Source organism: Pyrgilauda ruficollis, unplaced genomic scaffold, assembly GCF_017590135.1.
Source record: "Pyrgilauda ruficollis isolate IOZ18807 unplaced genomic scaffold, ASM1759013v1 scaffold10, whole genome shotgun sequence".
In the NCBI taxonomy this organism is placed as follows: Eukaryota; Metazoa; Chordata; class Aves; order Passeriformes; family Passeridae; genus Pyrgilauda; species Pyrgilauda ruficollis.
The window spans coordinates 1,357,257-1,378,346 of NW_024508101.1; the positions used below are offsets into that span (position 1 = coordinate 1,357,257).

General features: G+C 49.8%; 1 protein-coding gene across 1 annotated transcript in view; it reads right to left on the reverse strand.

Annotated features, from left to right (window-relative positions):
- The window catches only part of ITPR1 (inositol 1,4,5-trisphosphate receptor type 1), a 156,223-nt gene that overhangs the window by 63,777 nt on the left and 71,356 nt on the right, over positions 1 to 21,090 (reverse strand). Inside the window, exons 28-38 of the mRNA XM_041461959.1 lie at positions 20,709 to 20,774; positions 19,869 to 20,006; positions 18,267 to 18,392; positions 17,698 to 17,898; positions 15,859 to 16,110; positions 15,116 to 15,241; positions 14,314 to 14,442; positions 11,298 to 11,418; positions 10,041 to 10,225; positions 9,702 to 9,850; positions 8,731 to 8,842 (exon numbers count right to left, since the gene is read on the reverse strand). Of these exons, the coding sequence (XP_041317893.1) occupies positions 8,731 to 8,842; positions 9,702 to 9,850; positions 10,041 to 10,225; positions 11,298 to 11,418; positions 14,314 to 14,442; positions 15,116 to 15,241; positions 15,859 to 16,110; positions 17,698 to 17,898; positions 18,267 to 18,392; positions 19,869 to 20,006; positions 20,709 to 20,774 (1,605 nt within the window). The remainder of the gene's footprint in view (positions 1 to 8,730; positions 8,843 to 9,701; positions 9,851 to 10,040; positions 10,226 to 11,297; positions 11,419 to 14,313; positions 14,443 to 15,115; positions 15,242 to 15,858; positions 16,111 to 17,697; positions 17,899 to 18,266; positions 18,393 to 19,868; positions 20,007 to 20,708; positions 20,775 to 21,090) is intronic.

The window sequence follows — 21,090 nt, forward strand, 5'->3', positions numbered from 1 at the left end:
TATGTTGCTGTCCTTCATAACTCTTTAAAAATACCACAAAACTCTGTGCAGCTTCCTTGCCAAGTCCCCTTTGTAAAGCCAACACTGTTACCTTGTGGAGCTGAGGAGAAATTTGGATAGGAAATTTCTAGCCCCTGCAGATGATCTGTAGGTGTTTGTCAAACAAGCATTTGACTTGTTATGGAGAAGTTTCAGGGCAGAGGGGAATAACTGGGACCCAGGAGCACTGAACTGCTTTGACAAACTTCCCACGTTCCATTTCCCTCTGTACAGACGCTGCATTTTCAGGGATGGAGGATCTCAGCCCTGCCTAAATCAGGCAGCAGCAGGAGATGTGGGGCAGCACCCTGTCCTGGCACAGGTCCCCCAGAAAGCACGTGGGATTTTGGGGGCAGGGGCAGCCCCCCAGCTCCCAGTCCTGTCACACTCCCAGGGCAGGGACACAGCTGAACATCCTCCCTCATCTCAGGGAACGTGCAGAGATTTGTGCACTGCCAGCCGAGGGTGGCAGATCTGCCACAAGGGCTGCCAGTGCCTGCACTCCAAGGTCACCAACATCTACCTAGAGGAATGCCTTCCCCTCATTTTCCAGAGTTTTCAGTGGAGAAATCATGTTTTAACTTGGGCTGGGACTTTCCAGGAGCTGGAGACCTCAGTGTCTGCCCTTCAGCAGGAGTGCAAGCACTTCCTCCTCTTTAAATCCTCAATCCTGCAGGACTTCTACTGAATACACTGAGAACTACCTTCACATTTTGCAGCAGCAGTTTTAATGAGCAGTAAGATGGTATAACTACTATTTTTTTGGTGACAAGTAACTGTAAGAAATGTTCCAGTCTCCTTTTCCAAGGAGCTCACCAATTCCAGTCTGTGTTAAAAAAAAAAAAAAAAAAAAAAAAAAAAAAAAAAAAAAAAAAACCCACCACCCAAAAAACAGCAAAGGACCCCCATTTCACCCTGGAAATTGGAACAGAGCTGCATTGCTGTGGGGTCAGGCTGGGGAAGCAGAGCACCCCATTTCAGTGTGGAAATGGAAATAGAGCTGCAGTGGGGTGGGGTCGGGCTGGGGAAGGAGAGCACCCCTGTTTCAGTGTGGAAATGGAAATAGAGCTGCAGTGGGGTGGGGTCGGGCTGGGGAAGGAGAGCACCCCTGTTTCAGTGTGGAAATGGAAATAGAGCTGCAGTGGGGTGGGGTCGGGCTGGGGAAGGAGAGCACCCCATTTCAGTGGGGAATTAGAACAGAGCTGCAGTGGTGTGGGGTCAGACTGGGGGGAAGGAGAGCACCCCATTTCAGTGTGGAATTAGAACAGAGCTGCAGTGGTGTGGGGTCAGGCTGGGGAAGGAGAGCACCCCTGTTTCAGTGTGGAAATGGAAATAGAGCTGCAGTGGTGTGGGATCGGGCTGGGGAAGGAGAGCACCCCATTTCAGTGTGGAATTGGAACAGAGCTGCAGTGGTGTGGGGTCGGACTGGGGGGAAGCAGAGCACCCCCATTTCACTCTGGAAATTGAAATAGAGCTACAATGGTGTGGGATCGGGCTGGGGGTAAGCAGAGCACCCCATTTCAGTGTGGAATTGGAACAGAGCTGCAGTGGTGTGGGGTCAGGCCGGGAAGCTGCAGCCCAGCCCCAGCCCGGCGCTACCGGCGCAGGCCGCGCGCCAGCCGCGGTGCCTGTAAACATCCCCACCGCCTTTATTGGCAATTACTGCTGAAGGTCACACATCAGCAGCAGGCCTAAATTCCAGGAAAAAAAGCTCTTCTTATGTAACTGCTGCCTGAATGTTGGCAGGTGCCCAGCGGAACAGCTCACTGCAATGTGGCTGGGAGGGGAAAAAGGAATATAAAAAAAAAAAAAAAAAAAAAAAAAAAAAAAAAAAAGCAAAGTAGGCCATCTCACAGCGCGATCGGCATCCTGCGCGTGCCACCTGCAGGTCAGCACCAACGGGGCCCTGCCTGGCAGGCCATCAAAGATTCATGGCTTCTCCGGGATGGGTGTGTTTAGTACCCAGGACTCGCACTGCAGGTGGAAACTGGGCCACGGTGTCCCCAAACGGCAGGCCTGGCCGGGAGGATGGACAGGAACCTTTCCCAGTGCCCCGCAGGGAGGGAGCTGGGCTGGGCTGGAGCACAGGGAGCCCACGGTGCAGCTCGGCATGCAACACCAGGAAATCTGCATTTGCATCACGCCCGCACTCCTCAGTGGGCTGAGGATTGCATTAACAGCACGTTAAGCTGTTGTGTCTAATTAGAAGCAGGGTTCAGTTCTTGCTGTTGTGTGAAGATTCACACTTGGTGGAAGAATTCACCTCGGCCCTGCAGCTCTTCCCTGAGACAGCAGCACAGGCTCCATCAGGAACAGGATCAGAGCAGCTCCAGCCCAGGAAGGAGGCCACCAACAGAGACTCAGCCCAAGGGCTTCTAAGGACAATGCCCTGCCTTGGGGTTTTGGCTTTATCACCTGAGACACCTGCACAGAGCCCTTCTATCTCCAAGACACCCTGTTGAGCCCTTCAGCTCCTGCTCCCACCCCATGCTCCAGGAGAGGCAAAGAGCAGCCACAGCACAACCCAAAGGCAACTCTGAGCACACAACTCCCCAGAACCAGGAGAGAACCAACACAACCATGGTGCCACTGTGGTGGGACACAGTTCCTCATGGTTTGGGTTTTCTATCAATGCTCCACTGCTTCTCCTTGGAAAACTGCAGCTGCTCCCTGTCCCTCATTTCCAGCACAAAGGGAATTACACATAAACCCTCAATAAAAGTGTGAGTTAGGACAGCAGCACCTCCTCTGCTGTTCCCTTCCACTCCACTTCTCCAGCACACAAAGCCCCCCAGCTCAGCCCAAAACTGTCTGGGGCTGGTGCCAACCCCACACTGAGGGGATTTCCTACCACTGGGTGAATTCCAGCATTATCCACCCACTTCCAAAGGACACTCCCTTATTCACTCACAAAAACGTTGAAGAGGGTCTGTCATGACTTTCTGTCACGACTTTCACTAACAAACACAGTTCTCCTGGCATTTTTATATCCTCTCCTTTTGGGACCCACTGCTCGCTGGGATTACCTTGCAGGACACAACTAAGATAACTCAACCTACATAAAAAGCCACCATGAAATCATGCCATCAACAGTTACTTCCCCCAAGGGAACAAGGAGCATTTCAGCTGATCAGAACAATTTAAATGTGCATAATTTTGACAGAAAATCAAGTTAATAATTTTACTAATAATGCAGAGTTTTGTATTCTTTGCCCTAAATGCTTACAGTTTCCAGGGCTGACAAGGGGGAAAAAAGGAAACCAGAAAACCCCAGGATTTCTGAGACTTGCCAGTGGTTCCAGCCCCATCTGAATCCCTTTCCCTACGCAGCCAGTGCTCAGTGCTGATGGTTATACACACACCTGCTCCCTCCATGCACTTGCTCCATTAAGGAGCAATAAAATTCCTTCTTTGCAGCCTCCAGACCAAATCCGAAATTGCTGTGCACGCTCTGGCTGATTTACTGCAGGCAAAGACAGCACATCACAGCCAGAAACCAAAGGGGAAAGAGTTTCACATTATGACTTAATTTGCAATTAAACAATTCAACTTTCTCTCTGAAGTTTCTCCAAGCTAAAATTATACATATACACACGTGCTATTCTGGGAAGCTGCAGCAGCACATCATCCAAAGGACCAGGCCTGGTGGAAACATTTCTGTGCTACAGGTTAACTTCTGGAATCCAGAGCAGACTACTGGTGTGTATGCCCCAGGTTAAAAGGGGAAAAACTGGGTTTATTAACAAAAGAAAGAAAGAAAAAAAAAGAGAAACAGACAGCAGAGCACCTCTGTAATGCCAGAAGTGTGTGTGCAGCTTGGGGATACACCTGAGATCTCATCCCAGCACAGCTCAGAGGTGACAGCAGGGCAGTAAATGAACTTGTACAGCAAGAAATTTGTCTTTCAGTTGAAAATCAGAGTCTGGGCAGAAAGCAGTGATGGGAAACCAGTTTTGTAGGGAAGGGACCTTCAGCTCCAGCCCTAAAAGCCCTCCTGAACAGAAAACACCCTCCAGGCCAGCTCTGGGTGATGTGCCCAGCATTTGTCCACTTTAGTGACAAATAGTTTGGCTTTCAAAGCCATTTCACCAGGCAAGGTCTCCAAATATTGCATTTTCAGAATGAAGTTTACCCAGTGGATTCAGGTGGTTAACATCAAAATTAACAAGTCACACCGTAAATTGCTTTCTGTAGATTTCATTACCTACTCCACTAAATAAAGGTCAGAAATGCTTTAGACATTTTAAGTGGTTGAGCTTTGTTCCAAATAAAAGGCTGGCTTGGGAGAGAACACAGGAAACAAAGCACTGAGAGGAAAATATTTCTTTTTTCCGTGGTATTTCAGTAAAATAAGGTGCCAGTCAATCACTTTCTCAGTATTATACATTTATGCAAATTCCACACCCACACCAGGGTTTTTTTGAGCTGATGAGGAAGTTGCACAGCAGAGGCAGCCCAGCTCCCTCCGCCCTGCGCTGCTGCCCCGACCAGACAGCAGGCTTGTCAGAGTCCTTGGAAAGCTCCATGTCACTTCAACTCCAAGTTTTCCCTCAAAGAGGGCTTTCCACCCAGAAACAGCTTCCCAAGCCACCTATTCCTCAGGGTTACACAGCAGCCATGCGTGGCCTCGCAGCCAAACCCCAGCGGGGCACGGCAAGGGCACTGCGATGCTCCCACGAGCTGCAGGACTGTCACCTTCCCTTCCTGGGAAAAGCAGCAGCACAGTTTCTGCACAAGGACCTCCCCTCCCCAGTCCCACCTGCACCCACCTTCCTCCAGCTCCTGCATGGGCACCGTTAAAGCTCACTATTTAGCTTTCCAAATACAAAATAACCCCTTCACACTGACACAGGAACGGTGGCCAAGTGCTAAATGCTGATTGCTTAGAGCAGTTTATCCTCCAGATCTGATCCTAAACTTCACAGGATCTACCACGGCACCAGCTGACTGCAGACTACCAAAAATGATAACTCCATCTGGATTAATATTCCGAGAAATGACATATGGAATTAGTTATGGTAACTATTCCCAGGATAGACACACAGCAGACTGAAAACTCCACTAATTCACTGACACAGGCACACAAATCAGAACGCTCAGTGCTGCAGAGACAGGACAGATCACAGGGCTACTGGTAAAACAAACACCATAGAAACAACACCGGAGAAAAGAAATAAAATTAAAACCTCAGCATTATCCAATTCAATGGTAATCTGCCGGGAAAGAAAGAAGGGGAAGAATTGAAAGCAAGGATTAGTAAGAGAAACGAAACATAAATTTCATATAAGGATCTTATAAATCATTTAACACTTTAATGCTGCAATCCAACATTGTTTTTGCAGTGGGCATGAGGAACATCTGCCAGCGCCGGGTTAGGGAACAGACCCTGCTGGGAACGCTGTGCCAGCAGCTTGGGAGGCAGGATGTACCCTGGCTTTGTTCCTGTGCCAGGGACAAACCACGTGGGCAGGCTGACCCAGAGCCAAGGACTTCACCCTTGGGCACGGGAGTGTCACGAGCCCTGAGCAGCAGCAGCAGCAGCTCAGGGGCTGCGTTTCCACTCTGGGGGGGAAAATGGAGCTTCCCAAAGCGAGTCCTGCCGAGCTGAGGAGAGTCAGCTGGTAGGCACCCGGAGAGACGTGCATGAATGACATGTTTCAGCACAGTGAAAAACTTGGGTCTAGCCTACACTGTCAATGTAGTGCAGTTTTGTGCCTATTAAATACTCCACAGTATGCTCCCCGTCACTGAGCCATCCTGAGCGCGTGCCAAGCGAGGAGTCTTCAGCAATATGGAAAAATTTGAGCCTTCCCACAGGCTTCTGTACATCTGTGCTCTGCCCACGGGTTCTGCTCGCTGCTGAGGAGCCCCAGCTGTGGGAGCAGGGCTCTGGGTGACAGGAGCAGTGTCCTCCTGCACTGCCCACCCTGCTCAGGGACACGGGCCAGCATGGTGAGGAGACCTGTGGGCCGGGAGAGTCACGGCAGAGCAGGAGCCCTGTGCATCCCTACATCCTTATGTAAGTCAGGTTGCTCCAGAGAGCACCACGTGGGGCTGCAGCAGGACCACAGGCACTGCCAGAACCTCCCCAGAGCTCTGGGGCTGGACACGGGTGGGGAGGGACAGCTGAGAGCCCGGGCACAGGGACAGGACAGGCACTGCCAGAGGTTTAAAGGGGTCCTTAGGAAGGAATCCTTCCCTGTCAAGGTGGGGAGGCCCTGGCACAGGCTGCCCCATCCCTGGAAGGGCTCAAGGCCAGGCTGGGCTACGGAAGGTGCTCCAGGGAGGGAACTGGGTTGTCTTTAAGGTCCCTTCCAAGCCAAGCCTTCCCATGGCTCTGTGCTCGTGAGGTCAGTGAGCTGCTACAAGGGTGAGCTCTGCACCTGGATGGATGGAACCACCTCTAGGCAGGGACTCCAGGATTTACAGCAGGCTTTTTACAATACAAGAGGGGTTTTTCCTTCTCTTCTCTTTTTTTTTTTTTTTTTTTTTTTTTTTGCAAGATTTTTTCGGGCTTTTTACAATACAAGAGGGGATTTTCCTTCTCTTTTTTTTTTTTTTTTTTTGTTACATTACAGGATGATTTTAAAAACAAAAGGTGCTACCTTTTAGGTGGTGACTAAATTCAGTTCTCTGAGTCACAAGGGAGAATAAATCCCACTGCAGTGCTCACAGCCAGACAGTAAAAGCTGTTCTACTACTACTGACAGTCTATCTGTGAGCAATCAGCTGCTGCTTCCGACTCGGAAATCACTTCACAGGCAGGCATATCCTGACTCCTTATGTAACTGAGCCACTGCTTCAGAAATCAATGCTTCTGCCACACTTTGAAGATTTTTTAGCACCTTGTGGGGTTCTCCATGGTCTGAATGGTGCAAGGTATGTTAACTGCAGCTTCTAGAAATACTGCTTCATCCAAGTTAGCTGAATGAAGCCTAAGAAACTCATAGGAATTAATTTCCATTTTGGAAAATCTCTCAGTGGCAAATTACATTTAAGGAAAACTCTTAAAGCTCTGATTTGGGTTTCACTGGTGTCTAGTATACACAATATGCATCACACACTGCTTTTATTACTTAAGGTGACCTTGGGAGGCAGTGGCTCCTGGCTGTTTTAAGAGGAGAGGACACACTGATCTTCTGGAGAAGTGCAAGATCTATGGTTACACTGACTCTGTTACAGCCCCAGACTGAACACCAGGAAATACCAGCACCCATTAGAGGATCACCAGTCCCACTCCTTTCCCAGGAGCAGCCTGGCCACAGCCAGCCCCTTCCAGCTGGGATGTCTCAGAGAAGGGACCTTGAGGAGAGGACAGAAGGTGATGCCCAGCACAGGATTCAGCTACTTGGGCAGAGGACAATGTGCCCCAAGCTGACACCTGCAGCTGTGCCCTTCCCTGCTCCCTCCCCATCCCACAGGGATGTGCTGCCTTCCTGCAGCTGGCCAGGGAATTCCCTCAAGCCCAAGAATTCACTCAAACCACTGCTGCTGCACAGGGAGACAGTCTCCAGGCAGGAGCAGAGCAGCAGCTGGAGCTGGGCTGGGCTGGCAGCACTGGGAAGAGCCTTCCTGGCAGGGCAGGGAGCACAGCCCTGGCCATCCCTGCCCTGAGGGCATTTTCCTGGGAGCCTCCTGTCCCTGGCACTGCCTGTGCAGCCTGGGTGTGCTGGGAGCAGCCCACACGTGCACACCCATGTGTGTCAGGCTGCCACTGCTCCCTCCCCAGAGCCCTGGCACCACGTCCTGCTGCTGCCTCCTGGTGACATTCCCAGCTGGCCAGGATGCTGCAGGCTCCTCTGCCTGTGGAGCATCTCCCTCCCTGGCAGCTGCTACAAACGATTCCTGCTGTTCTCAAACTCTGACCTCTAAAGTTTTTGCCCTTTCTGCTGTGAATTGAGCATGAGCAGCAGCTCCAAACCCATTTGCGGGGGAGAACTGGACTGAGGCACCACCTGCTCCTGGGCACAGCCTCCCCGGGGCAGTGACAGCCCTGCCACACCACAGCTCCCCCAGTCCCCACTCCCAGCTGCTCCCCAATGCAGCCTGTGCTCCTCTGCACCCACTGGTGCCATGGGAAGAACCTCATCTGAGCAGAATTCCAGGAGAATCTCCAAATCCCAGTCTCAGCTGACTGTAACCACTTCTAGAAACACAAACATATGGGTGCATACACAGCCTCCTGATGGAAATAAAGAATAGGTTTGTACCTACAGAAAAATGTTCCTCTCAACCAATCAAGAGTTCTATGTAGGAAAGGGAAAGAAGAAACATGGGTGGGTGTACAGAGAGTTTCCATCTAAAAACCACAACAAGATTGCTCAGTTGTACACAAATTCAAATTAACTGCAAAACACCCTCCTGTTGCAAGGTTACATGACCTGAAGAGTCACCTAGACCTGGGAAGCAGATAAAGATATTACAGCCTTCAGAAAAAGGTAACAAAATGGGTATTTTAGAGTGCCAGCAACTGCAGGGATTAGACTTAAACCTGCCAGTCTCAAGAAGAAAAGCAACAGAAACAAGCTTAACTTCAAATATGATTTGAAAGGTATTAGTTGATTAAAAATGTTTTGTCCCTGCTCCAGCCTCAAAGAGCTTACACATAGAAAACAGCTTGAAGAAGCAGGAGCTTTATTTTCCTTTACTGAATAAAGCCAGTGTTTAACAGAATGATGGACTGTACCTTACCTTTTCTCCATAGCCTCTATCTTTGGTCATCATTTCCCTGAGCGTCTGTAATACCTTAATACACAGTTTCTCCTCATTCTCCTCCAGCAGCTGCTTTGTGTGCTTAATTAACCTGAAAAAAAGCCATCAACCAGGTTAGTGCAAACATTCTAAAAATGGGGTAAGATATATGTGCTTATCTTCACTGGTTTGTGCTGCAAACAAGGTTTATCATCATGCTTGTTACATAAGCACTTCGAAGCCTTCTCTCCAGAGCAACACCTGACAGCTACCAGGGGAAGCTGTGGGCAGGAAAACAGCCAAAAAACCCCTATGGCTGCAGGCAGCAAGGAACCAGTGGGATCAGGACCTGATGGTCCTCCAGAACAACCAGTTAACAGTAAGAAATCTATTCCACTTGCTCAAAAAACAGACAGAGCCCTGGAGGGTGCAACCCCAAATCCATCCCACCCAGCACTTGGGACTGACTCAGTGCTCAGCTTCCACAACCTCTGTACAGAGCCCACCCCTCCAGGAGGTGACAGCATCTGCTCTGAACTGCCCTCTAAATGACCTTGTAATCTTCCCCTTTCCTTCCCTCTAGCTGTGGTGATGCCCATGACAACAACTGATCCTGATGTATTACCCCAGGAATGTTCCTGAGGTGCTGGGTGGAAAGCACTTATCAATAACTGGATCAGCTCAAAATGAAACTCATTTATACAACTGCTCAGGACATTTGCATCCTGCAGCAAACAGACATTTTTAAGCATTAGATGGGAGAACATATCAACCAGTCTTTGCCCATTCACACAAGCAGTTTTTCTTCCCCACCAAGGACAAATTGCCTTGACCATATCACAAAATACTGATTTTTACAGGTATTTCAGAGGATATCAAGTATTTACCAAGCTGGGCAAGAGGGCTCCATTCCACAGGGCATGGGAAATTTGGGAAAAAGCAAAACAAGCCAGACTTCTAAGACAACTTACTTGCAAATGAAACCTCCACTTTCACATTTCCTCCTGGCATCCGTGTTCTCTGGGAAGAGCAGCTCAGGCCTGTGGAGCACATCCACCAGCACTGACAGCTCTGCCTGGACCAGAGGGCGCAGGCGATCCTCCAAGGCTGACACGATGTCCTAGGAAAGAAACAGCCACACCGGGTTCAGACAAACATTAACACCACAGATCCAGAGCAGAATTCACGTTACTAACGGTGGATGAGGGGCAGGACAATTAGGTCTGTCCTGCCTGAATAAACTAAAAGACCCGAGGGTTTGGTCAGGTGTGACTTTCAGTTCTGCAGGGGAAGGGGGGCTGTGCAGTCACCTGTAACCTCTCGATGATGTTCCTGTAGTCCCTGGAGGCGGCGAGCACCGAGTCCCTGCGCGCGGCGTTCCGCGCCGTCATGCGCCAGTTCATGGCCGTCTTCTGCACGATGTTGTGGGACTTCAGGAACAAGTTGTTCACCTGACTGTCCAAGTCCACGGGAATGGCAATCGCTCTGCTTTTGGCTGCAACAAGCGGAATCAGTGGGAACTGAGACCCTGAGCCCGTGAACCAACACAAAAACAGGACAAAGGTCTATGCAGTCCCTTCCCTCTACAAACTCTCCTTCCCAGGCTGAGAGGAAACAGCCTCAAGTTGCACCAGGGAAGGTTTAGATTAGACACTGGGAAATTAGGACATTAGGATTTTTTTTTTTTTTTTTCACAGAAAGGGTTATAAAGCATTAGAAAGGGCTGCCTAGAGAGGTGGTCAAAAAACATTTGTTTGTGGCACTCGAGTTCATGTTTTACTGGTGAGCACAGTGGTGGTGCTAGGCTGGCAGCTGGACTTGACCACCTTAAGAGACCTTTTCCAATCTTAACCATTCCATGACTCTTTGAGTGCATTTTAAACAGGGCAGGGTCAGGCCTGGGCAGGATTATGTTTAGAGGCTTCCACACCTCAGAGTTGTTACTGTTGTTTGAGGTGTGGGAGTAGGAATCCTTCCCTAAACACACACCTCCAAGAGCTCGTGCTGGCACACGTGGACACACAGCAGCAGAACCTGACCCCATATCCAGTACAAGCTACTCCTTGTGGACACTGAAAGTGGAGCAAATTTATGGGCAGGAGTGGCACTCCCAGCTGCACTAGGGAAGGGTCAGGCTGGACAGCTGGAGGAACTCCTCCCTGGAAAGGGTGCTGAGGCTTTGGCACTGCCCAGGGAGGTCTGGAGTGCCCATTCCTGGAGGTGTCCAAGGAAGGGCACGATGTGTCACTCAAGAGCTCTGAGCTGGGGACAAGGTGGGCACTGGGCACAGCTGGGACTTGATGATCCTGGAGGGCTTTCCCAACCTCAGCAATTCCACGAAAACCATCTCCCTGCTGCAGACCAACAGGATTGCAGGGAGTTCTGAGGTTAGACAGAAAAAGCACTTCAGGTGACAGTGACAACACCCACTGCTCAACCACAATGATCTGTGAGTTATCCCACCTGCAGGACACAAACCACACTGTCCCCGTGGCAGGATGACACACCAGCAGCCAGCCTGGATGGCTCCACTGGAGCAGGCAGCTCTGCTCACCCCCACTCCTTACCTACGTCGGAGAGCACGCGGATGCAGCTCTCCACAGAGGCCTTCTGGCTGGGCATGAGCCAGGTGCAGTGGTACACCCTGAACACCCCCTGCAGCAGCTGCACGAACACGGGCTGCCGAGTCTGCAAGGCAAGCACAGCACAGTCACAGCCACAGCCCTGAGCAGGGCTCAGCTGCTCCCAGTCCTGCTGGCACTCGCCAGTCCCTTCCAGCTGGTCTGCAGCACTTGCTGGGCAACTCCCCGTGGTGGCAGGGTATCTACCACGGGATCAGCAGCTGGATGGGAAGGGTGGGAACCAGTGCTGGAAGGGAGAATGAAACAGGAGCTTCTGCAGCAGAAAGGCCTGCTAATTGAGGCTGACTAAGCAAAGGAAGTGAGCAGTCACCTTCATCTGTTTTATCAGAGCTATCAGCAACCCTAGCACACAGATTCCTCTTTTAGTGTTGACCAGCAGCTGACTCAAGAGGCCACAGGTAAATGGGGCTTGGCTATGTGACAGCAGAGCTCCAGAGTTGGAAACTCACCATTCCAAGCATTATTAGCTGGTATCCAATTCACTAAGAAAGCAGCTGTGTGTTATTTGGAACACAGGCAGTGGTTAGTGGCAAACACTGCAGCTGCTTTGGATCAGCCAAAATCAAGGTGTGGTTTTCACCCCTGAATTTCACAAGGTGATCTTCCACTACAGAAAGGTGAGCTGCTCCAACACACCCAAGCCCATGAGCTCTGTTCTTTCACCTTTGCAGCTGCCCAACAACAGTGACCAAAACTCCATTTGGTTTTGTACAGTGATTACTTAGTAGAAGAACATATTATAACCTGTAGAGGAAAGAGCATTTGAAATATTTCAATCTGAGAGGGAGCACCCTGTGTCCCTGTGCCCACTAGCTATGGAATGTTTCTATCAGCTACAGGAACTACACCACAGTGCAAACACCACAGGACTTAGGAACCAGGGAAAAAATACCTCATTAATTCTGGCCAACAGTAAAGCCTGTTTGCAAGAAAAAAGAGGAGTTAGAGTAAAAAGCCAAGTCTATCAGCTAATTAAAGCTACTAGATCAATCAAATAAAACACCATTACAAAATATACAAAGAGGAGAACCAAAATTCAAGCCCCCAAAATTGCTAAGAGGCAAATACCCATTATCCTTTCTGGAAATAAGCCAAACACCAAAAACCATGGCAAACAACAGCATTCACCCAGGGCCCTGAAAATAGCTGCATGTTTGGATCTAAACCACCCACATTCAGTTCATGTCTAAAGACTTTTTTGGTCTTAAAAACCCTTTAAGGTGTTTCATTTGCTTAAACAAGGTCAATAAATCAAACAGGAAATTTACTCCATGTCCCTCATGTCTGCTTACTGCACTTGGGAAGGGAAACCTTGGGCAGCAACAACTTTGGAGGCAAACAGGCTGAACAATGTTTGTTAAAGAGAAGCTGTGGGCAGCTGTCCTTTGCCAAGAGATTTGTGTTCTTCTAATTTTATGTGATTTGAACCACATGATGGATGGACAAGGTGTTCCCTGAACTAGCAAGGCTGACTCAGGGCAGGAGGAATTTCAGACACACAAGCCCTGACATGAAGGAGCAGGAGGCAAGAGGAGGCTGGCTGGGATGAGAAGGTGCAGCAGGAAGGGCAGGGAGGGACTGAACCCAGGGCAGAGTGGCCACATCCCCTGCCTACAGAGATCAGCCCACCTGCAGCACCTCAGAGGGGAGGAAATCCCACCTGGAGCAGGGATGGACACCAGGCAGGTGGGACAACAGGCTGTGCTCCTCAGGGAGGAGAATCCCTGGGTATAGACAAGAGTATTGACAGGCAGGAAAAGGGAGAGAAACCACTTTTAACTTGGAGATGTGGAGGAAAGATGAATCTAGGACAAGGCAGATCTATCAACTAAGATGGGAAAAGAGGTGAACCAAGTGATTTCATCTTGCTAGACAGAGGGGGAGATTGAGAAACTAAAGAAAAACTGCTGATATAACATTAACAGATGGCTAAAATAGGATGGCAAGATGTGTATTCAAATGCTGCATCTCAGAGATGACAAGTGAGAGCAGGGCAGCTCAGGTACATGGCACAGAGGAAGGGCAGAGCCCAGGACAAGGCCACAGTCTCCATGTCTCACTCTTTGAGGAGCACAGAAGGTGCAACAGCAACCTAAGTCACCTGAGGAGCAAATCAGCTGCTGCACTGCTCACTCAGGTGAGGTCAGAGACAGGCAGGGGTAGGACTGCATGAGCTTTGAGACCTGGAGATTGCACTGCAAACACTTGCCTCTGGCACTACCAGGTTGCATCAAGTCTCAACAACTGCCCCTCTCAGCCTCCTGCCAGAGCTGCCAGACACCTGACCACTCCACCCACACCCTGCCAGAAAGTTATTTATGCATAAAGAACAGTGTTATCTCTGTGCAAATATAAATATTAGGGCTACATCCTGACTCTGCTGCTCTGCTGTACAACTCTCTGCCCTCTCCTCTTCACAAGTGTTTCAAGCTCCTCTTCCACATTTCTCCAACTTCTGAACTAGGCCAAAGTCTACTTGGTGAGACACATGAGAGCTTCTGGATTTTTGTTCTGAATCCTCTTTTTTAAGGGCAATTAGAATCTTTCTGTAAAATATGCTGTCCTTAACCAATCACCCTCGCTCCCTCTGTGATATCTGTGGAAGGGGTTGGATGAGATGGGCTTTGAGGTCCCTTCCAGCACAAACCATCCTGGGATTCAATGACACACAAGAACTCTCTACAAAAGACCTCAGTGGTAGCACAGAGTTGAATGCACTGATGAATTCGTGTGACACTTGAGCTTCTCTAGAAGAACATTTGGACTGTGACCTACACGTTTTTTCCATTTCTACAGCAAAAAGAGCAGTCTGGTCACCAAGAACTGCGTTGTATTTCCTCCCCAGTTACACCACCACTGCTCCCCTGTGTTTCCTTTGCACTGTCAGTGGCACCAAGGGAATGTACACAGGAGTGCTCTCCCTGTCTGTGCATGTCCCCACCTGCAGGGTGGTGCTCTGGTCGGAGAAGGGGGAGCTGAAGAAGGTGGTGACGATGCTCATGACGATCTCGGTCACGTACTTCTCCAGGATGGAGTCTGCGTGCTTCCTGTCACTGGTGTTGTTGCAGGCCTGCAGCACAAACCACAGCAGGGTCAGGGGCAGCTCACCAAGGCAGCTGAGACTGCAGTTCCTCATGTCACACTGTCCTGGTCCCAGTTCAGTGACACTGGGGCTCTGCACCTCCAGCCCAGAGCAGAGCCAGCGCTGTTCCTGGTTTGGTGTGCTGGCCCAGAGCACGGCTGGGGGAGGGAAAAACCACAGTGTCTTGGAGGAAGGCAAGAGCAGGATGGGGAGGACTGAGGTGTAATGCTTTCGTATGGGGAAATACTTGGAATCCCAGGCAAAAAGCCATATGGCCAAATAAACACCAAGCCTGGAAAACAATCTGTCCTGACCTGCCAAAAAACGCTGAGTGCTGCTCAGGAAGGAGCTCAGTGATGCTGGCCAGAATAAGCAGGCCAGGTGGCAGGACAGAAAAGGCACTGGACAAAGGAGCAGGGTGTGGAGCTTCACTGAGCTTTGGTTTGGGCTTGGATTTTTTCTTTTAAAAAGGAAAATATGAATGCGTTCCATGGAATATGACTAATGAAATCCACAGGCACAAGGAAAAGGAGACACTTATTTGCAGGAACAGAGTATTCAAGGTACTTATTGCCTTGATGCACTGGGATGTCTTATCCTTGCTGCTCTGGAATTAAGAGGTTTTTAAGCTGAATTCAGTTCCTTGGTGCAGATACATTACCCGACAGATGTCCACCAGGAAGTTCTCAAACAGCTTCCACATGTGATTACTGGTGTAAATCTCTTTCATTTCTACTTCTGTATCCACATAGCAGTGATTCAAGAAGTTGATGTATGCTATTTTGACCTAAAAGTAGAGAAAATAATTAATAAAGGATAAGAACCTGAGTGGTGGCATGAATGAATATAATGTCACATTAAAAGTGCTACACAGATAATTGGGAATTCTACTTCTTCCTTTCACTTAAACACTGGTGAAATTTAATGCCATGAATAGCAAGACACCATCCAATAAAAAACCACCAGGATTACTGCAGACAAAACGTCAGCACAATAATAATTTCCAGTTCTGCAGAACCATCTGTTCAAGGTTAGCAGCACATCCATAAACCTCTTTGCCTCAAGAACCCTATAAAACAACCAAGCACAGCATCACATTCCCACTTGCAGGGTAAGGAGGAAGTAGTAAAGGATTTAACTTGACTGTCCAGTGTGTGCCAACAGCAGCAGCAGGGAAGGACTGCAGTTCCCAGCTCGCTGCCCACCTGCACCAAAAAAGGATTTAACTTGACTGTCCAGGCTGGCTGTGGGTGCCAACAGCAGCAGCAGGGAAGGACTGCAGTTCCCAGCTCGCTGCCCACCTGCACCAACCCCTTGCCAGGCCAGACCCAGCAGTATCAACCCTCTCACCCAAACCCAGCACATTCCTAAGACAAACAGCTCAGCTCTCCTGCAAGCCCTCACCTCAGGTATGCAATCCTCGTGGGTCACCACCCTGACAATGTCATCCAGAGGGAGCAGGGAGTTGCATTTGATTTCTGTGTAGACGTTTTTGCCCTCTGTGCACACAGCCAGCAGCTCCACCAGGTGGATGTGGTACATCAGGGGGCTGTTCTCATCCATCCTGTCCCTCTCTGACCTCATCATCTGCACCAGGGTCTGGAAGGAGGCTCTGTCGTTGTAGAAGACCAGCACATCTTCCCCTGCATTCACCAGCTGAGGGCCAAGGAGAACATTCCATCAGCAGAGCCAAGCCTGGGATCCCCCCACAGCATCCCCTCGTGGGGGCTGTCCCACTGCTGCTCCCCAGCCCCTCAGGGCAGCTGGGCACTGCCCTCAGGGACACAGGGCTCCAGGAGGACATTCCCATTTAACTGACCCCTTCTGAACCACCGAGGAAATTCAAAGCCAGCCCAGCTGCCTGCTAGCCAGAAGCTTTGCTAAGAAGTTTGTGACTTTCCATTGTGCCTTTCCATGTCACCTCAGGTGACTTCCTAAGGCAGCTGTGGACAGCCCTGTGCTGCTGGAGAGCTGCCCAGGGATGGGAGGACTGCAGGGCTCACTCCTTCCACCCTTCCAACAAACACCAGCCATTTTCCAGGGCCAGGGAGTGACACGTCAAGTGACACACTGGAGATTTCCATCAGCTTCACGTTTGACACCTGGCTGGCCATGATTCCAGAGATGGAACTCCAGGAAGGGAAGGAGATGGAGCAAACTGAGCCCTGGTCCACTGCTGAGCACACAGCTGGAGGGATCCAGGGCTGTCCTCCTAGGGTTTGGGGAAAACAGCAGGGTAAGATGTAGAAAAAACCCCCTGGGCAGCTGCTGACCTTGGGGGAGCCCCTTGCTGAGCATCTCACACTCAACTAAGTGTTGAGAAGCTAATGAAGCTGGTTTTGAGCTGAACAACAAAATATGGAAGATTTTTGATCCACCCATCAGGACTGATGCTCAAAAGGCAGATCTGACAAATCTGATCCTGGGGCTCCCCCTGCTGAGGAGGCCAAAACATTCCATCAGATGTGCAGATCTGCCAAACAGATCCCATCCAATATTCCCCTTAAAGGCATTCATTCACCCTTCTCTGACCTCTCCCTTTTATCCTGGCTCCCCAGTTTCCAGTTTCCCACACACCTAAAGCCAATCCTCATCCTCTTCCCCTTCACACTTGAACAGCTGAGTAAGCACATCTTGCTAAGACTATCTGCAAGGCCTTGGAGAGCCAGGACAAAGGAGAATGGCTTCAAATTGAGAGCAGATTTAGATGGCAGGAAAAAAAAGAGTGGTGAGGGCCTGGCACAGCTGCCCAGAGAAGCTGGGGCTGCCCCATTCCTGGAAGTGCCCAAGGCCAGACTGGATGGAGCTTGGAGCACCCTGGGATAGTGGAAGGTGATTCTCTGGTGGTTCTATGATTTCATAAAAATCTCTCATTAAAATGCTACCATGGTGAAATTCTCCTTCTGCTTTAGTGATCTTGAAATTAAACTACTTCTCTTCAAGCCAATTTTGCTAGACAAAGGCACCCTTGCTTCATAACCCCACCTACATGCTGCTGGGTACAGGCCTGGGAAGTAACTCGTGCCATTAATAACCAACCCCTTGTTACACCTGTGAGTCAGGAGCTCAGAGAGCTTTTGGTCACAAAAAGCCTGAGCTTCCTGGGAGCTGTAATGCTCTTTTTGCATGGTGAGAGCTGTCAGCTTCTTGGCAGTCCCCGAAGCGAGAGGATCAATTTGTCATGTTCACCAACTGCTATGTGCAAACTTCTGTTCAGACCCTGCAAATCTCTGCAGCTCTCACCTCAGCCATTACCATATCTTGGCATTTCTTAATGAATTTCCCCTCTGCCTTGACTATGGTCTGCAGGAACTTGATGTACTGAACGTTCCTGCCGTGCGTCTCGATGCAGTGGACGAAGTGCTGAACCACGCGCTCGTTGATCTCGCTGCAGAGCTGGAAGTTGTTCATGAAAATGTGCTGCATCGTCACTGCTTCCAGGATCTGATGGAGGGGATCAAAGGAGCAAGAAGTCAGAAAATCAACAACTCACCACATCCCCACTGGGGTTAGGGTAAAGCCACACTCCTCTGGGTGCAGGGCTGAAGGGAACTTTGCTGGGGACCTCAGCTTTCAACACCACTGCTCCTATCTCAGCCCATTTTTCACTCCAATTCAGCCTCTTGAACTTTCTACACTGAAACTACCCTAAACAAACATCTTGCCAACTTTTGAGGCTTTAGAATGAAAACAAAATGTGACCTCTTCAACCAGTCTTGCAACAGAACAGCCCCAGAGGTATCACCAAGGACAGTGCAGTCCCTTCTCTTGCTAGAGCAAAAAAATAAATCACAGCCTGAGGTTATTCTTACCCCTGGGTTAAGGAACAGGTTTATGTGCTTGTGCAGCAAGGCCTGGTTCTGTTGGTTCCCAGCACAGAAATTCTGCAGGAACTCGTGTGCAAGCTTCATTATCTCCTGCATCCTCGTGTCTTCAGCCTGGGATTGCATGACAAAGAAGAGGGGGTTAAAAAGAATCCAAAGGTTCACCTTGAGGTGAGCACAGGATGAGCCACAGCTCCAGCAAGGGAACGGTCACGTCTCTCACACCCCGAAGGAAAACAAACCTCCACCCAGTTCACAGACATTTGGGATGAGCTGGGCCAGCTCCACGCTTCCAAAGAGCGTCAAAAATAAAGCCCATAATAGAAATTACAGTAGTTTATTCTCTAAAAGCGCCTATTCCGCAGCCAGGCCTGCCAGCAACGTGCTTGAGTCACTTCTACTCTTCTGAACACGCCAGCCCCTTGGCCAAACCACACATCATCACCTCGGGGCTGCCCAGGAAAGCTGCCACGTCCCTCTGCAGCGCCTTCCCGCAGCCACGCACGGGGAAGCTCACGGCAAGGCAGGGATGGAAAGCTGCTTTTGCACCAGCTCAACCCAATTCATCTTTACTGGAACCTCCACACTCCTTGCAGCCTTCCAAGCACTGCTGAGGAACCGGTGCCCTTCCTCTGACGTCAGCCTGGATTCCCAACCCAGCGATGGCAGGAGCCGCGCTTTGGAAAATTACTGCCTGTTTTTATTTTTAAGGAATTTCATATCTTTCCAAGGGTGAAACCCCTTCCACACTGCCTGTCTGATGCACATTCACACGTAGGGGACAGAAAGGTGATGATAAGGCGCTGAAGGGTGCTTTTGCTGCTGATTTTTTAGCAAAATGTGACGCAAGAAACCACGAGAATTAACATTAATCAAAGCTACTGTGTAGAATTACTGGTTCTCAGAAACCTGGTGAGTTTGAAAGGGAGGACAGCAGAGTGACCAGGAAAATGTGAAGAGGTGCCTCACCTCAGTACTGATAATCAGTACTGTCACCTGTGATTAACGAGCAGCCAACATGATGACCTTGGGGTGTGCTGTGTCAGCACAGCCTGCTGCTCCACAGGCTCACAGGCACAACCCAGCCCTGGTGGGCTCCAGCCTGCACAGCTGCCAAGTGTTAGCCCTGATAAGGCTAACTAGGAGCAGCAGACCTCACCTGGAGAGCCAGTGGGTCTTTATTTGCCTCTAAGGGAGAGTTTAGGACTCTACAGCTGGGGGAGGGTCTGTATCTACTGCTCATAAAACCCCTGGGGGACCCTCCCACCCCTCCTTGTCCCCAGGATGGTGCTCACCCAGCTGCCTTACAACGAGGGTCTTGCTTCCATCAACACAGCTTTACCTCACATGTAAAGCTCAGAGCTGAGCCTTAATTCTGAAGTACAATGCGTGAATATTTCTTCAGGCAATCTGTATATTCAAAGGCTTCAAATAAACAGAGTTTGTCTGAGCTCCTTATTTCTGAGAGTGGGTATTTCCTAGACTGTGAGGCTACATAAACCAGCCTCTGTGCATCCAATCCACAGGGAGGAGGTTCAGGGAGATTCAGAGGAGGTATGAAAAGCCTGTCAGCACGACACAAAGCCCCACCTTCTCGTAAGGGATCTGCAGCAGCTCCAGCACCACGGCGTGAGCTCCCATGTTCCTCAGGAGTCGCTGCTGCTGCTTCCTGCTCTTCCTCACCGAGGCCCCCTCCTGCACGCAGAGCTTGCTGAGCCGCAGCAGGATCTGCAGGAGACACTGGCCTTAGAGCCCAGCTCTGGCTTTTCTTCCAGAGAACGCCAGGTCCCAGAGAGCAGCACCAGGGACCAACTCATCTGCACGGAGCAGAGCGGCTCCAGGCAGCCCCTCGTGGCCCAGGCTCCATCCGTGGCATCTGACTAGGGCTGCTGGACTTGGATGATCCTTGTGGGTCCCTTCCACCTCAGGACACTCTACAGTTCTGAGATTCTACGCTCCTGCAGAACTCAGCCATGTCAAGTGAACACAACATCAAGCTCCACAGCAGAGCCACAGACACACCTTCAGCTCACACCACACCAGCACCACAGCACGTTCCTCATCTGGTATTTTCTACATTAAATTTCAACAGCAAAGTGGCTTTGAGTGCAAGGTACTCAGGACAGGGCAAATTAAATGGCTTCTCCCCTTGCTTACTGCCTTTGTAGTCCTTAACAATAAAAATATTGTGTTACCATTGAAACAGCAGCAAACGTTTCTCACTAATCCATTCTTAAGGAAAGAATACACACGTCGTGCTTATTCTATCCTGGCTTCTCATTCAAGCTGGGATTTGTTATTACTCAGCAAATAGTTTCCACAATGGCAGAGTGACTCAGACTTTCCTGGGTGCCTCCCTCTGACTGCAGCTCTCCAGAGCTCTGTTACTCATTTACACTTCCAGTGAACTATCAAGAAGCAAAGTTTTACCTCTTTTACTACCCGGTAGTTGTAGCTGCTAGTACTTTCAGGCTTTTGAGACTTGCTGTGACCTTCCTGAGGATAAAATCAGACAATTTATTAGTAGCTTATACTACTGTCTACATGAAGGCTAAAATTACCGTTCTAGGATAGCGCCCGCTCTCCTCCTGGGAAGGACTGTCATCCTCCAGCTCTGACAGCCTCAGAAAAACACATACAATTATCCTGTCAAGTCACATTGACCTCTAGGACACAAAACAAGGTGAGGGAGGGATGATTTCAGAGGCAGCAACCTCCCGTCCTTTGCCTGTCACATTCTGTCTCTAATCAAGTCTCCCCTCAGAAAAAAACCCCTTCCTTTCTCTCCCTCTCTATTGTTATTAAACTGTCA